Source organism: Trichosurus vulpecula, chromosome 4, assembly GCF_011100635.1.
Source record: "Trichosurus vulpecula isolate mTriVul1 chromosome 4, mTriVul1.pri, whole genome shotgun sequence".
Classification (NCBI taxonomy): Eukaryota; Metazoa; Chordata; class Mammalia; order Diprotodontia; family Phalangeridae; genus Trichosurus; species Trichosurus vulpecula.
In genome coordinates, this window is record NC_050576.1 from 170,082,771 (window position 1) to 170,099,553 (window position 16,783).

Below are 16,783 nucleotides of genomic sequence, written 5' to 3' on the forward strand. Positions count from 1 at the left end.
GAGGTTAAGTGACTTGCCCAGGATCACATGGCTAGTGGCTGAGGCCAGATTTGAACTCAGGTCTGTCTCTAGGCCCAGCACTCTATCCACTGAGCCATCTAGCTACTCCTTAATAACCATAACATAATGATAATATATAAATACATTTAAAAAACTTGGGAATTCTGACTTAGCTAGAATTTCAGAGGAGTAATGATGAAACTAGCTGCCTACCTCCTGACAGTGAGGTGACAGACTCAGAATGCAGATCAAGATTTTTAAAAAAAAAAATGGCCAATGAGATTTGTTTTGCTTGATTACACATGCTTGTAACAGGGTTTTGTTGTTGGTGCTTTCTCAATTTGAAGTGGGAGGGGGAGAGAAGAGGAGGGAGATGGAAGTAGGAGGTAGAGAAGGCTGATTTTTGTTCGGGAATAAGAGTGAAAAATAGTGAGACATCATTTAGTGAGATTGATTACTTTAATGGCTGAATGGTGACTTTGCAATCCAAATAGCGATATTATTACATGTGGCTATCTACAATTTAACAAAAGTTAACTGAATGGAAATCAAGCAATGACAGTGTCATTACAGCTTTTAGCGGTTACCTCCTGGCACTACAGTGAAACACTTAATGAAATTAGTTATCCACCAGGCCTACTGATGAACTTCAATGACTTCTACTTGTCTATATATTTTGTTTTTGAAGGAGGTCCCTTTTATTTGCTTTGCTGACTAGTGATTCATGAACTAAAGAAAGTTAGTTTGTGTTCCTTTAAACAGCACCTAATGCTTTAGTTAACATGGGAAATAAATGTGGAAGGAAAAGAGGATTGAACAAAAACTTCCCGCTGCCATTATCATCTAGGTAGTGCCACAACCTGTAGACATGATCCAAAAGTGCCTGACCTCATCTAAACCTGTATTAGTCACAGCTGCAGGTTTAGAAGAGGCACTACAATCACACTTTCAAACTTAGGACTAGACTACAACAGCTACAACACACTGCCACAACTGTTTGATTCAACAAAAATAATATAGTATGCCTAGGACTGCCAGAGCAGGAAAGAACCTGAATACCAGAGAGTGGTACAACATGAGGGTTGAAAACATTTTAGTATATATTATGACATAGTGATTGTGGGTGCTTTTAGCAGGTAAGAATCCTGGTAATGATCCTGTGCTGTCAAGGTTAAAATTAGGTTCAAGTATTATTAAAATCATACATAATTAGAAGGTTTGTAATACAATTAGGTATAGATATTTATGTACAATGTATTACTGGGATGAGAGTTTAATAACCAATAGGTATATCAATAATGAAATGGGCAGAGTATGATTTTATAAAATCTCCAAATTAATGATATTAACTTACTAAGCATATATTTTTATGTATTTTAACATTTACAACCATTTTTATTGCTTGAGTATATTCTATAAAACTGTTTTAATAAATGATTTATGAGTATTTGGTAACGTCATTTTATGACTGATGTGATTGTCTTATATTGTCAGTTTAATACTGTGGTTGATACTGGAGACATTCTATGATTGTTTAAAATTTTTGCTGTGTAAACTGTAACCAGCACTTAATGATCTTTACAATATTTTTATACTACGCAAGATGCAAAATCTTTAAAATACTATTCTTCTTCCCTTGCTTCTTGTGACCGCTTTCGGGGGTTTGTTGAAGGTTCCACTGAGGGCAATAATGGAGAAGGAACAACTACATCTCGAAAACCCTGGGCCTGCAAATATAAACAACAAATTGGTTTTTAAAACATCTGAAATAAAGATAGTCTGTACTTCAAATTAATTAGTCTATGTATTCTCTTATAGTACCAATAGTCAGAGAGCATTCTAAGTAGAAGAGACTTTAGCTGTTACTACAGCAGTAAATGAACATTTTCCTCATTTTTGCTCTCATTCCTAAGCATTGGGATTAAGCCACTTAGAAGAAATATGTAGATGAAAAAAACACTAGAATACAGTAAGGTAAATTATAATAACACTTTTCACCTTCATTCTATTGAACTGCTCTGTTTTGGAAACTATTAGGGGCAGCAAGATGGAAGATTAGACATTTTCTCTGATCCCCACAACCATTCAAACCTCTCCAAAACAGAAATTATGCTCCAAAGATAAAACAATGTCAGCCGTTGCCATGGTCTAGGACAGCCAGAATCCAAAAAAGGGGAAAAAAAAAACCCCCCACCAAACTCATGAAATGATGCCTACCTTGAACTCACTCAGCATACCTTTCCCAGCTCCCAGGCTCCCAGCAATAAGGCTGCACTAAGAGACGCAAGGACCCAGTGAAACTCACACTCTGCTGAGCTCAGGCCCCCGCCCCACCCCCACCTCAGTGCTGTGGAGACCCTAGCTGCAGGCTATGGAAGTTGGGCTAAGATAGCCAGCTGATGCAGTGGCAGCCCTCCAGGAGCAGAAGCCTGCTGGGGGCCTTGACAGCAAGCCAACACTGCAGCAGATAAACCTGGAGCACCAGGGCTTCAGAGCTCTGAACTGCCAGTGAAGGCCACAGAGCTAAGAGACACAGAAAGCGAAACAGGCCACCTAGACCACATACAGTGTGTGCAGGGACTGTGGGACACTCCACTAAGCCTAAAGGAAAGAGCTCAGCATCTGGTTTGGGCCAATTCTTTCCATCAAAAGTCATTTGGGCAGAGACTAAGACTGTGAACTGGGAATTGCCCAGCATGGAAAGAGGATGAGATGCTTTGAGATGCAAACCCCAAGGAAAGAGTCAGAAAGTTAGCAACAGGGGAAAACGGGGGGTGGGAATGAATCCGAAATTACCATATATCTCAGGAAGAAGAAAACTCAAAGACCTTGAACATAAATGAATAAGCAAGAAAATCATTAAAAACAGGAAATGTGCCCTACAGGTCTAGTAAACAAATCCAGACATCCATGAATAAAAACTACAAAACAGAGAAAAACACTTGATAAGACAGAGGATCCTGTGGAATATAAAAACATGGAAACACAGTACTCTGTTACTAAGACCACTCAGTAATATTCTTTTTTTTTTTTTTCAAAAAAGAAGTGGGAATTCTGAAAACTGAATTTATGGCCCACACAGCAAAAATAACAGGCAAAATAGAAAAAAATGGAGTCTGATGGCATGTCTCATCAGAGAAACAGGAGATAACAATAAATTGAGAATGCAAATATACAGAAGTGAAGGACTATCTAAAAGAAGAGAATAAAAAAGAACAACATTAAAAGAGAATGTGTTCACTATATAAGTAAAACATACTGCTCTTAAAACGCAGGATGTGTAGAGACAACCTAAGGATCATAGGTCTCCCAGAAGAACGTACTAAGACAAGAAATCCCATAACATCACAATGCACAAAATAGAAAAGAACTACCCAGAACTTCTGAACATGGAAAATGAAATAACAATGGAAAGAATTCAAAGATTACTTCCAGAAAAAAAAAATCAAGACAACAAAATGAATGAACACAAGACTATTCTGCACCTACCAAAAAACGCAGGAGAGAATTAAATGTGTTCAGAAAAGCAATGGGGCTCAGGATACAGCCCAATGTGACCTATCTTACAAATGTGAGCTTAATTATAAATGAAAAAGGATGAATATTCAGTAACAAAGAGGATTTTGAAACATTCTTTTTTTTTCTTTTGCAATCCTCTTTTATTTTTTTTAATTTAAATTTATTTATTTAACATATTTAGTTTTCAGCATTGATTTTCACAGGAGTTTGAATTACAAATTTTCTCCCCATTTCTACCCTCCCCCCCACTCCAAGATGGTGTATATTCTGGTTGCCCTGTTCCCCAGTCAGCCCTCCCCTCTATTATCCCACTTCCCTCCCATCCCCTTTTCCCTTCCTTTCTTGTAGGGCAAGATAAATTTCTATGCCCCATTGCTTGTGTATCTTATTTTCTAGTTGCATGCAAAAACTTTTTTTTGTTTTTGTTTTTGAACATCTGTTTTTAAAACTTTGAGTTCCAAATTCTCTCCCCTCTTCCCTTCTCACCCACCCTCCCTAAGAAGTCAAGCAATTCAACATAGGGCACATGTGTAACATTATGTATAACCCTTCCACAATACTCATGTTGTGAAAGACTAACTATATTTTGCTCCTTCCCAACCCATCCCCCTTTATTGAATTTGCTCCCTTGACCCTGTCCCCTTTCGAAAGTGTTTGTTTTGGATTACCTCCACCCCCATCTGCCCTCCCCTCCATCATCCCCCCCCCCTTTTTATCTTCCTCCCTCTTCTTTCCTGTGGGGTAAGATTGGCTATGTATGGTATCCCCTCCTCAGGCCAAATCTGATGAGAGCAAGGTTCACTCATTCCCCCCTCACCTGCCCTCTCCCCTCCTCCCACAGAACTGCTTCCTCTTGCCACTTTTATGTGAGATAATCCACCCCATTCTATCTCTCCCTATCTCCCTCTCTCAGTATGTTCCTCTCTCATCCCTTAATTTGATTTTATTTCTTTTAGATATCTTCCCTTCATCTTCAACTCACCCTGTGTCTACTCTCTCTCTCTCTTTTTTATATATATATATATACATATACACACACACACATATATATACACACATACACACAGATATATACATACATACACATTCACTTATATATATATATATGTATATATAATACACACACACACACACACACGCACGCATATTCCCTTCAGCTACCCTAATACTGAGGTCTCATGAATCATACATGTCATCTTTCCATGTAGGAATGTAAACAAAACAGTTCAACTTTAGTAAGTCCCTTGCAATTCCTGTTTCTTGATTACCTTTTCATGCTTCTCTTGATTCTTGTGTTTGAAAGTCAAATTTTCTATAAGTTCTGGTCTTTTCACTGAGAAAGCTTGAAAGTCCTCTATTTTATTGAAAATCCGTATTTTGCCTTGGAGCATGATACTCAGTTTTGCTGGGTAGGTGATTCTAGGTTTTAATCCTAGCTACATTGACCTCCGGAATATCGTATTCCAAGCACTTCGATCTCTTAATGTAGAAGCTGCCAGATCTTGGGTTATTCTGATTGGGTTTCCACAATACTCAAATTGTTATTTTCTCCTTGAACTGGGAGCTCCGGAATTTGGCGACAATATTCCTGGGAGATTTCTTTTTGGGATCTATTTGAGGAGGCGATCGATGGATTCTTTCAATTTCTACTTTGCCCTGTGGCTCTAGAATATCAGGGCAGTTCTCCTTGATAATTTCTTGAAAGATGATATCTAGGCTCTTTTTTTGATCATGGCTTTCAGGTAGTCCAATAATTTTAAAATTATCTCTCCTGGATCTATTTTCCAGGTCAGTGGTTTTTCCAAGGAGATATTTGACATTGTCTTCCATTTTTTCATTCCTTTGGTTCTGTTTTATAATGTCTTGATTTCTCATAAAGTCAATAGCTTCCACTTGCTCCAATCTAATTTTTAAGTGCTTTGAGTATTTTCTTCAGTGGTCTTTTGGACCTCCTTTTCTATTTGGTTAATTCTGCCTTTCAAGGCATTCTTCTCCTCATTGGCTTTTTGGAGCTCTTTTGCCATTTGAGTTAGTCTATTTTTTAAGGCGTTGTTTTCTTCAGTATATTTTTCAGTATTTTTTTGGGTCTCCTTTAGCAAGTCATTGACTTGTTTTTCACGGTTTTCTCGCATCCTTCTCCTTTCTCTTCCCAATTTTTCCTCTACTTCTCTAACTTGCTTTTCCAAATCCTTTTTGAGCTCTTCCATGGCCTGGGACCAGTTCATGTTTTTCTTGGAGGCTTTTGTTGTAGGCTCTTTGACTTTGTTAACTTCTGTCTGTATGTTTTGGTCTTCTTTGTCACCAAAGAAAGAATGCAAATTCTGAGACTGAATCTGGGTGTGTTTTCGCTGCCTGGCCATATTCCCAACCAACTAACTTGACCCTTGAGTTTTTCAGTGGGGTATGACTGCTTGTAGGCTAAAGAGTTCTATGTTCCACGTTTGGGGGGGAGGTGCCAGCTCTGTCACACCAGCACTCCTCCTTCCCCAAGAACCCCCCAACCCAGACTGGACTTAGATCTTCAGCAGGCTGTGCACTCCTGCTCTGATGCGCCACTTAATTCCTCCCACCAGGTGGGCCTGGGGCCAGAAGCAGCAGCAGCTGTAGCTGCCCCACCTCCGCTGCCCCCGGGGCTGGAAGCCAAACCACGAACTCCTTCCACTCCTGCGGCTTTTCCCACTAACTTTCTCTGTTGTCTTTGGTGTTTGTGGGTTGAGAAGTCTAGTAACTCACTGATTCAGGGTGCTAGGGCCCCCTCCGCCCGCCTCCTGGTCTGGTTGGTCCACACCGCTCAGGCTGGGCTCTGCTCCACTCAGTTCCCAGCTCCTGGCTCCGTGTGGGATAGACCTCACCCAGAGATCATCCAGGCTGTCCTGGGCTGGAGCCCTGCTTCCCTCTGCTGTTTTAGGGGTTCTGCAGTTCTAGAATTGGTTCATAGCCATTTTTTATAGGTTTTTGGAGGGACTCCGCAGAGAGCTCACGCTGGTTCCCTGCTTTCCAGCCGCCATCTTGGCTCCACCTCCTTGAAACATTCTTAAGAAGGAAACCAGCACTTAAGAGATTATTTGCTTCTCAAACACCCCAAATAACAGAAATGCGGTGAAAGACAACAAAAATGACACACAGCAAAGAGATCAGTAAGACATTTCTTTCTAAATGTACAAAAGGAGACAAAGGAGAAGCTTGGAGGAGGTAAAAGTGAAGAGGTGGGCCTGGTGGATTATGGACAGAACTGAGCAACACCCGAACTACAGGTGAATCAATGGGTTTTTGTGGGCCTACATGACAACATGAGAGGATACATGAAGTACAGAAGGGTGAGGGAGCAGGGTGATACAGAGGAATCTATTATGTACCTGCATCAAATTGAAACAATGTGGAGACTGTGACCCCTGTGGTCTAAGTAAGAAAGGAGCTTGCAGGGGAGTGTGTGAGGAGAAAAGGAAAGGATTCAAAAAGGGGTGGGGGGAAGGAAGGAGGTGGTGGGAGCTCTGCTGATGAATGCTCCTATGGGTGAAGACATAGTTTGTTTAGAGAGATAGGGGTTTTTTGCTGGATGTTGCCTAGGGGATTTGGTGTTTGAAAAGACTACTCATCTACCCTGGGAGGGGGGAACCTGGAACTCCTGGGGGCAATTGGAACCTGGAGAAGCAGGACAGCATGGACTTAGGGAGATTTTGAGGCAAATCTGGAAAAAAAAACACAAGTGAAGGAGGGTATATATCAGTAGTGGGCTACATAATCAGGGAGGCATGGGAGGCCCCCTACCACGAGGCCCCATCCTCTCCAACATCTCAATAATTGGCATTGTTCTAGGAGTGAGACACAACGGAAAAAAGGAATCCTTGAGGCAAGTTCTACAAGGCAGTGGCAGAAACTGCATAAAATGGTTACCTTGGAAGCTTTGATTGCAAGAGGAATACAGAGAACACAGAGACTAGACAATCATAGGGGTCATGAATCAGAATGAGGGCCTAGAGTAGAGAGAGAGATATAATGAACATGATGAATATCCATACTGAAGAAAGTGAGAGAAATCCTTTTTTGGAAAGGGGTATACGCATGCACACACACGCACACACACACGCACACACACACACAAATTTTGAAAACTAATGATCAGGACTTGAAGGGGAGGAAAGGAAGGAGGAATCTATCTGACTGAGAGAAAAAAAGGAGGGAAGAAAAAAGGAAGAAGGAGAAATGAAGTAATAAGTAAAATCCCAAAGTGAAAGCGATAACAAACGAGAGGAGGGGATCAGGAACAAGGGGAGAGAGCCAGCGGGAAAAGGGACATCTTAAAAAAAGATGAAGGTAAGGTAGCTGGAGGTATAGAGGTGAAGGGGGAAATACCATTAACTCCCATAACTTTAAATGTAAATGGAGCATTGTTGGTGAAGTTGTGAACTGATCCAACCATCCTGGAGGGCAATTTGGAATCCTGCCCAAAGGGCTATAAAACTGCATACCCTTGGATCCAGCAATATCACTACTAGTTCCGTATCCCAGAGAGATCATGAAAAAGGGAAAAGGACCCACATGGACAAAAACATTTATAGCAGTTTCTTTTGTGGTGGCAAAGGACTGGAAATTGAAGGGATGCCTATGCAGTTGGGAATGGCTGAACACATTGTGGTATATGAATGTAATGAAATACTATTGTTCCATAAGAAATAATGAACAGGTAGATTTCAGAAAAACCTGGAAAGATTTACACGAATTGATGCTGAGCAAAGTGAGCAGAACCAGGAGAACATTGTACACAGTAATACTGTGCAATGACTGACTTTGATAGATTTAGCTCTTCTGAGCAATGCAATGATCTAAGACTCACAATGGAAAATGCCATCCACATCCAGAGAAAGAACTAGGGAGTCTGAATGTAGATCAAAACATACTATTTTCTCTTTTTTTTCTTTCTTGTATTTTTTTTCCTATTGTTCTGATTCTTCTTTCATAACATGACTAATGTGGAAATATATTTAATGATTGTACATGTACAGCCTATATCAGATTGTATGCAGTCTTGGGGAGGGGGGAGAGGAAGGGGAAAACATTTAGAACTCAAAATCTTATAAGTGAATGCTGAAAACTAAAAATTAAATAATTTTTAAAAATTTTCTAAAAAAAAAGTGAATGGATTAAAGAATCCAATAAAATGAAAAAAGAGTGACAGATTGGATAAGGTAAGTGTTAGAGACTAATGACAAAAAAAGTGGAAGTTGTCCTTGCACCTTGTATTGCTGGGAAGAGCCAAGTCTATCAAGGTTTGCCATCATGGAATCCATATACCTGTGGTTGTGTATAATGTTCTCCTGCTGCTCCTCTCACTCAGCATTGTATCATGTAGGTTCTTCCAGGTTATTATGAAGTCTGTATCTTCCCCATTTCTTATAGCACAATAGTATTCCATTACATTCACATACCACAACTTGTTCTGCCATTCCCCAATTGATGGGCATTCCCTTGATATCCAATTCTTTGCTACCATGAAAAGAGCCACTATAAATATTTTTTGTACATACGGGTCCCTTTCCCACTTGTGTGATCTCTTTGGGATACAGACCTAGACGTAGTATTGCTGGGTCAAAGGGCATGCACTGCCCCTAGTTCTGCTCTCCAGGGCATGCACATTTTTATAGCCCTTTGGGCATCAACTAGCTGTTCTTGCAAGAGAAGCCAGAGTTACTGCATTTTTACATTTTTAACAAATGAGTTCAAAACACACTGAAACTCTTTGCAAGATTTTTAATCCGTGGAGAAAAATTTGTCTCCAAGTTTAAGTATGCTGAAATGAATTTTTACAGGGTGACAAGCTTACATCACTTTTGGCACACACAAAAAAAAGATTTGTTTTTAAATGTCTTTGCTAATTTTATAGTATCATTATATTAGCTAATGTCTGCTTTGAACATAAATTCATAAGTTTTTAATAAATGCTTTTTCATCCCCAATATTTAAGCAGTCAAAGTATATCAACAAACAGTTCTCACAATAAGAACTGTAAACTGTTAACAACTATATGAAATAATACTATGAGTCACTAGTAATAAGAGAAATGCAAATCAAAACACTCTTGAGGATTCACCTCATATGTGGAAATTGGCAAAAATGACAAAAGAGAGGAGATCTTTCGGGAATCAAGTTGGAGGGGCAAGTGGTAGACAGGCACACTAGTGCAGTGTTGGTGGAGCTATAAAACAGTAAAACCATTTTGGAAACTATTTAAACCAGTGAAACCATTTCTGGAATTATCCAAATAAAGTAGCTAAAATATCCATACCTTCTGACCCAGAGATTCCACTACAAGGCTTATACCCAAAAAAGTTTATGGATAAGAAGCATATATCTGTATCTATCTGTCTATCTATCTATCTCACTACTTTTGTTTGGTAACAAAAAATTGGAATGCTCATAGATGGGGGAATGGCTGAAAAAATTGAGGTATATGAATGTAAAGGGATATTACTGTGCCATAAAAAAGGTGAATATGATGAATAAGGAGAGGCATAAAAGACCTACATCAACCGATACATTGTGAAGTAAGCAGAGCCAAGAAAGCAATATAAATAATGACAATAATATAAATGGGAAAAACAACTACCAGAAAATAATTGAAAGTAAACATTTCAAAATTCTTCAGAAAGAGCATGCATGGCCCCAAAGAAAAGATATGAGAAGACTCCTTTGAAGAGTGGAAGTGTTCCGTAAGTATGGAACATTACATAAATTGTCAGACTTTTTGGATGTCATTGGTTTTGCTGATTTTTTTTTAAAACATATATTCTTTATAATGTGGGTGAATGCTGTTTCACTCGTTTATCTTAAGGTATACTATACACTTAGAGAGAAGTTCATTGTTAACTTAAGAGGGTGTAAACCCAAATCTCATATAGGCTTGATAACTTAAAAATTTTTTGGCTGACCATTCCCCAATTGATAAATGGTCAAAAGATATGAACAGTATATTTTCAGAAGAAATCAAAGCTATCAATAGTCAAATAAAAAAAAAATGCTCAAAATCACTATTGATTAGAGAAATGCAAATTGAAACTGAGATTCTACCACCTACCTATCAGATTGGCTAACACTGCAGAAAAGGAAAATGACAGCTGCTGGAAGGGATGTGGAAAAAATGGGAGACTGATACACTGCTGGTGGATTTGTGAACTAGTCTAACCATTCTGGAGAATAATTTGGAATTACAACCAAAGAGCTATAAAACTGTGCATACCCTTTGATTCAGCAATCCCACTACTAGGTCTGCATTCCAAAGAGATCAAAGAAAAAGGAAAAGACCCTTCTGTACAAAAGTATTTATTGCAGCTCTTTTTGTGGTGTCAAAGAATTAGAAACTGAGGGGATGCCCGTAAAATGTGGAATGACTGAACAAATTGTGGCATATGATTGTGACAGAATACTATTCTGTTATAATGATAAGCAGGATGGTTTGAGAAAAATCTGGGAAGACTTATACGAACTGATGCAAAGTGAGATGGGCAAAACAAGAACATTGTACATAGTAACAGCAATACTCTAAGGATTATCAACTGTGAAAGACTTAGCTACTCTGATCAAGACTATGATCCAAGACAATTCCAAAGAACTTATGATGAAAAATGCTATCTGCCTCCACTGAGAGAACAGATAAACTGAATGCAAAATGAAGCATACTTTTCTAAAAAACTTTTTATTGGGTTTTTTTGTGTGTATGTTTTCTTCTGCAACATGGCCAATATGGAAACGTATTGCATGATTTCACATGTGGGAGGGGCAGGAAGGAAGAAGAGAATTTGGAACTCAAAATTTTAAAAAATGAACGTTGAAACATTTTTGTAGGTAATTGCGAAATATTTAACAAAATAAGTAAAAGTACATTAAAATTTTTTTGGCTGACCTGTCAGATATGATTAGATCATCAGTGTATCTTCTAATGTGACTGACAGAGGGCTCATACTGAGTGAAGTGTCATGTTTGCCATTTTCTTGTACTTATACTAATAGCATTCGCCTGATCTGAAGTCTCTTTGCAGGAATCTTCTTAAATCACCTGTGTACTTTTTGAGTGTCAGTCTAATTAACACTGGGTAATATGATCTATGAATCACAGAATTTGAGAGTTGGAAGGGGCTTCGGTGGCCAACTAGTCTAATCCACACACAAAAGGAATTTTTGCTCTAATATTCCTGACAAGTGGTCACCTACAAAGTCTGTGAAGATGGGAAACTACCACCTCTCCGAGTTAGCCCATTCGTCTTTTGGACAATTAAAATTGTTGGGAAATTTTTCATGACACCAACCTAACTTGGTCTCTCTGTAACTTCCACTGCCCCTAGTTCTGCTCTCCCAGGCCAAACATAGCAAGTTGTAGCCTTCTCTACATTACAGCCCTTCCAATATATGAAGACAGCTACCATGTTCCCCTCAAGTTTTCTCTTCTTCAGGCTAAACGTGCCCAGTTCCTTCAACTTATCCTGATGTGACATGGACTTAAAACCCTTCACTATCTTTGCTGCTATTCTCTCTGGACAATCCAGCTTATCAAGGTCCTTCTTAAAGCAGGCGGCCTAGAAATGAATACAACATTCCAGATGAGGTCAGACCAGGACATGAAACAGTGGGATGATAACCTCCCTGTTCCTGGAAGCTCAGTATCTCCAATGTAGTTCAAGATCACATTAGCTTTTTTGGTTGCTTCATCATATTGCCAACTCACACTGAGCTTGAAGTCCACTAAAACTCACAGATCTTTTTTGTAAGAACTGTTTTTTTTTTTAACCATACCATCCTTTTCTTTTTGGTGGCAAAATTAATTTTTTTTTGTATCTGAATGTTAAGACTTTACACTTGTCCCTAGGGAATTCCAACTTTAATTAGCTTCAGCAGATTGTTGGGATCCTGACACTATCATTTGATATGTTAACTTTTCTTTCAGCTTTGTGTCATCTGAAAAATTGACAAGCATATATACATCTATGCCTGAATAAATCATTAATAATAATGTTAAAACAACACAATGACAAGCACAGATCTCTAGAATACTCTATGGGGGCCTCGAATTACAGTTACATTGAACCACTAACAACAACTCTTTGAATCCAACCATTCAAATGGTTCTAGGTATATTCTCATCTAATCCATCTCTCCATCTTGTCCATGACAATTAGATATTTTATCAAAAGCCTTGCCAAAATCTAGGTAAATTACATAGATAGCACTCTCCGTATTTATGGCTGAGTAATCTCCAAAACAGGAAATAAGGATGGTATGGCAGGACCTGTTCTAGAGGAAGCCAGGTGGGTTCTTTGCAATCACTACTTTTTTATCCAGAAGTTCAACTATCTCTTTAATGATCCATTCTAGAAACTCCAGGCAACAAAATGAAGCTATGTATTGTTTGCAGGCTCTTTTCTTCCTTTTGTTTTTTGAAAAAAATCAGGACATTTCCTCTTCTCCAATCTTGAAAACTCTTCCTTTTTTGATGAGCATTCAAATATCTACCGCAACCAACAGTGATCCCCTCTGCCAGTTCTCTCAGGCCCTGTGAATGCAGTTCCTCTGGGCCGGGTGGCCTGAATGCATCAAGAGCTACTCTTTCTACCTCCTCACTGATCTGGGATGTGCTCCCTTTCGGTTACTTTGGGTCTATCATTTCCATGCTATAGGTGGTTCCATGCTATATGTGGTTATTCTTTGCAGAGAGAAAAAACAAAACAAAACAAAACTCTAACATATGAATTGGGCATGTCTGCTTCTTCTGTTGTCAGGTTTCAGTCCTATCTACCCTGAGTAAAGAGGCGTTTTTGTTGTCCCTCATTTCCCTCGCCAGCCTCAGCTCATTCTGAGCTTTAGCATTTGAAACCATATTTACAGGGCACAGATACTCTTATATTTTCTAAACCAAAGTTGGGTGGTGCATCTCCTGTGTATCCGCATCATTCTCTTCAGACAGATATTTTCCCTTTTCATTAGAACTGATTTTCTTTCTGTCTTGAGCACTGCATTCTTGAGTCCCTCCCTACCCTCCTGACTGACTTCCTCTATGACACTTTAGTCCATGGGAACCTTTCCATCCTTCCTCTGAACCCTTGAAATCTGCTTTCCTAAAACATAGGGTATACGTCAGACTATGCCCAGATTTCCTCTCCTCTGTCACAAACTCCAGGAGGTAACAGTCTTAGCTGCACTACTTCTTCATTCTTTGTAGCTACTCTCTACGGCATCTAACTTGAGGTGCACATAAAGGCAGTCCTTTCCCTCTCCTACCCTTTTGATTAATTTGCAGGACATATGGCAAAATCGTTCTTACCAGGTTTTGTGCTGGTGTGCTCCAACTCCTGCCAGGCATGTGTCACTTTTATATTCTATGTCTTGGTCCAGTAGGTTCTACTATCATCCTCATTTTTAGAGATGAAGAAACTGAGGCAGAGAGAGGTGATATGATTTGTCCAGAGTCACACAGCTAGTGTCTGAGGCAGAATTCAAACTTAGGTCTTCCTAACTCCAAGTGCAACCCTGCAACACCTAAATGCTTTAACGAGTAGTTTACTTCCCAAATTCCCTTTCCTTCAACAGTGCCCAACAGTGCAGAAAATTCAACTTCTCCATATAGTCTGCAGTTTCTTTCCCAAGACTTCCTAACTGGTGGCAATGTTTTTTAGATTCCTTCTGGAAGTGGTATTTGTGTTTACATGAATCTCTGAAGTGTGTAGTTGTCACACGTTTTGATAAACCTTGGGAGGTTCTCTGTTGTCTTGGATACTAGACCCAGGATGACAACAGATCTCTTTACAGTTTCCATCAAGTTGACAAAGAGCTGCTTCAGATCCTCTAAGCAAAGAATCACCAGGTCCTACTACTGATCATCTCTTCCTCCTCTGGCCTTTCTTGGATCATCTCTCCTCTGAAAGCTTCTATGGCTCTACTACACCATTTTTTGAAGAAGAGCATAAGGAGCAGCTCCCTTCTCAGAGCATCCAGCTCGCTCCTCTTCAGGAAGAACCTCAAATCTGTCTTAAGCTCTAGTTGGACAACTATCCTTTCCCTTTTCTTGCTCTTGTGCTCTTCTTCTGTTATGCTCTTCCATTCTCAACATCCTGACAAGGATCAAGCCTTCCCTCTTTGACCTCGAATACCTTTTTTCCTAGTGAAATCTCAAATCAGTTTCCTTTAGGAACACTCAAATTTCCCCTTACAACCTGGAGTGTGAAGAAGCATTCTTCTAATCCCTTCATCTTCCCCAGGAGGGAGATCAGCCTATACTTGGAACAGAGATATCAGCCACTCTGCTCTGACATAAATACAATGACTGCACGCAGCCAAATATACAAACATCACACTTAAGTCCACCTAATTAGGGATATACAAACAGCAATACCTTACAATACACCAGAAGCAAATGAACAAGTGTGGGTCCCACTGTCAGCCCCTCCTCATTGTAGATTCCTACTCTTCCCTAAGAATATACCGAATACTGGAAGGCATACACAGACTGAGTGGAGGTATCAGTTTTAAACCATAAACTAAGTATTAAAAGCTCAATTCCTTTCCTTTCACACGAAAAAGGTCTTATTTTTCTTCTGTACTTTAATGAATTGCCCTGCGCACCTAATCCTGTTTGGGAGACAACTGTCCTATAATAGTGTTTTTCAAAAGGTAGGTTCGAACACACCAGTTTACTGTCATATATATTCATTAACAAGGTTCAGATTTTTTCTCTTCTCATTTTTTACCCTTGTAGAAATGAGAATCTAGTAATTTATCAATATTTATGTCTATACCATGGGGGAAAATGTGTATTTTGGCCAAAAATATAAATCCTACAATAAATACTTTCCCAAATAATGTTATATTAGTAAATGTGGCTACAGTGACGGTTACTGAAAGACGTACTGCCTAGGTATAGACTAACATGACTAATGCTGGTATTTGAAGTTGTTTACTTTAAAAACCTTAATATGATGAAGTTAATTTTGTAGTAGAACACATTACTCTAAAAGCACGGGAAATATTTCTTCTATAGACCTCAAGAATAAATGTTTAGACTCATTTAATTGTGAAATACTGAAACATTCTGCAACGGTAACACTGTTTGAAGAATTAATACGCTAGGGACAAAGCCAATTTTTAAAGAGGGCTGATGTCTACTAGAATTAAGAGAAACATTTTTTTGAAAGCTTACTTTAGACAATCGCAGCCATTCAACATACAATTTCAAATCCCCTTCAAATTGAACTAACCGTTATATCGAACAGTACGGTGGCCTCCTTCTGGCTTGGTGATTTGTGCAATGTCGCTAATCTGCTTAGAAATAATGGACACAAACAATTTCAATTAGTACGGATAAATAACAATTTCAATATGCAGAGTGGTTTTGCTACTATTCTAAACTCTGCTAAACTAAATTCTTTTTTTTTTTGCCTTTTTTTTTGGCAGGGCAATTGGGGGTTAAGTGACTTGCCCAAGGTCACACAGCTAGTACATGTGTCAAGTGTCTGAGGCCGGATTTGAACTCAGGTCTTCCTGACTCCTGGGCTGGTGCTCTACTCACTGCGCCACCTAGCTGCCCCCACTAAACTAAATTCTAAACACTATTAAAGTGAATAGTAGCAAAAAAAAAAAAGTGGACTTAATCTTTCCTTTAATTAGACATGCATAAGTTGATCAAGATTAAATAACTGACATTAAGGGTGACTTAAATTCCTGGTTACCTTTGCCATCATTTTTGTCATGCACCTTCACAATGTTCAATCAGAATGTGACATCTCAATTAAATACTCTCATGTTCTAATTTATTTCAAATTATTAGAAACAGGGTGTTTTTTGCAAAAAGTCCTTTTTATTTTTTAAACTATCTCCTCTTTATTAATATTCAGGAAAGCTCAAAGCAGTTCACCTTCAGATCAAAATATAGAAAAAGAAAAGACATTGTTTAAACCTTCCTACAACGACACTACTTTACATCAGTAAGCACTGTAGTTTTCAAAGTGATTTCACATCCATGACTTTATTTAACCCTCCACAACAACCCTGAAAGGTACGTAGCAAAAATACCTTACAAAAGAAAAAATGGACTTGAGGATTAATAACTTGTCCATGTTCACTAAGTACAGAATTCACTAAGCTTTCATGGCCACCTTCAGCCAATTTAAAATTACTACAAAAATGTAAACAGACACATAAATGTATCTTAAAGGCATATAAATGCAACTTGAAATCAAATAATACAATGATTTGGGGTGAAAATCTTTGGTAAATCCTCATTA

At 38.8% G+C, this 16,783-nt stretch overlaps 1 protein-coding gene across 1 annotated transcript in view; it reads right to left on the bottom strand.

The window, feature by feature from the left end:
- Positions 1-425: 425 nt before the first annotated feature.
- The window catches only part of RAD51C (RAD51 paralog C), a 77,430-nt gene continuing 61,072 nt past the window's right edge, over positions 426-16,783 (bottom strand). Inside the window, exons 8-9 of the mRNA XM_036755594.1 lie at positions 15,758-15,818; positions 426-1,727 (exon numbers count right to left, since the gene is read on the bottom strand). Coding sequence (XP_036611489.1) covers positions 1,623-1,727; positions 15,758-15,818 — 166 coding nt within the window. The 3' untranslated portion in view covers positions 426-1,622. The remainder of the gene's footprint in view (positions 1,728-15,757; positions 15,819-16,783) is intronic.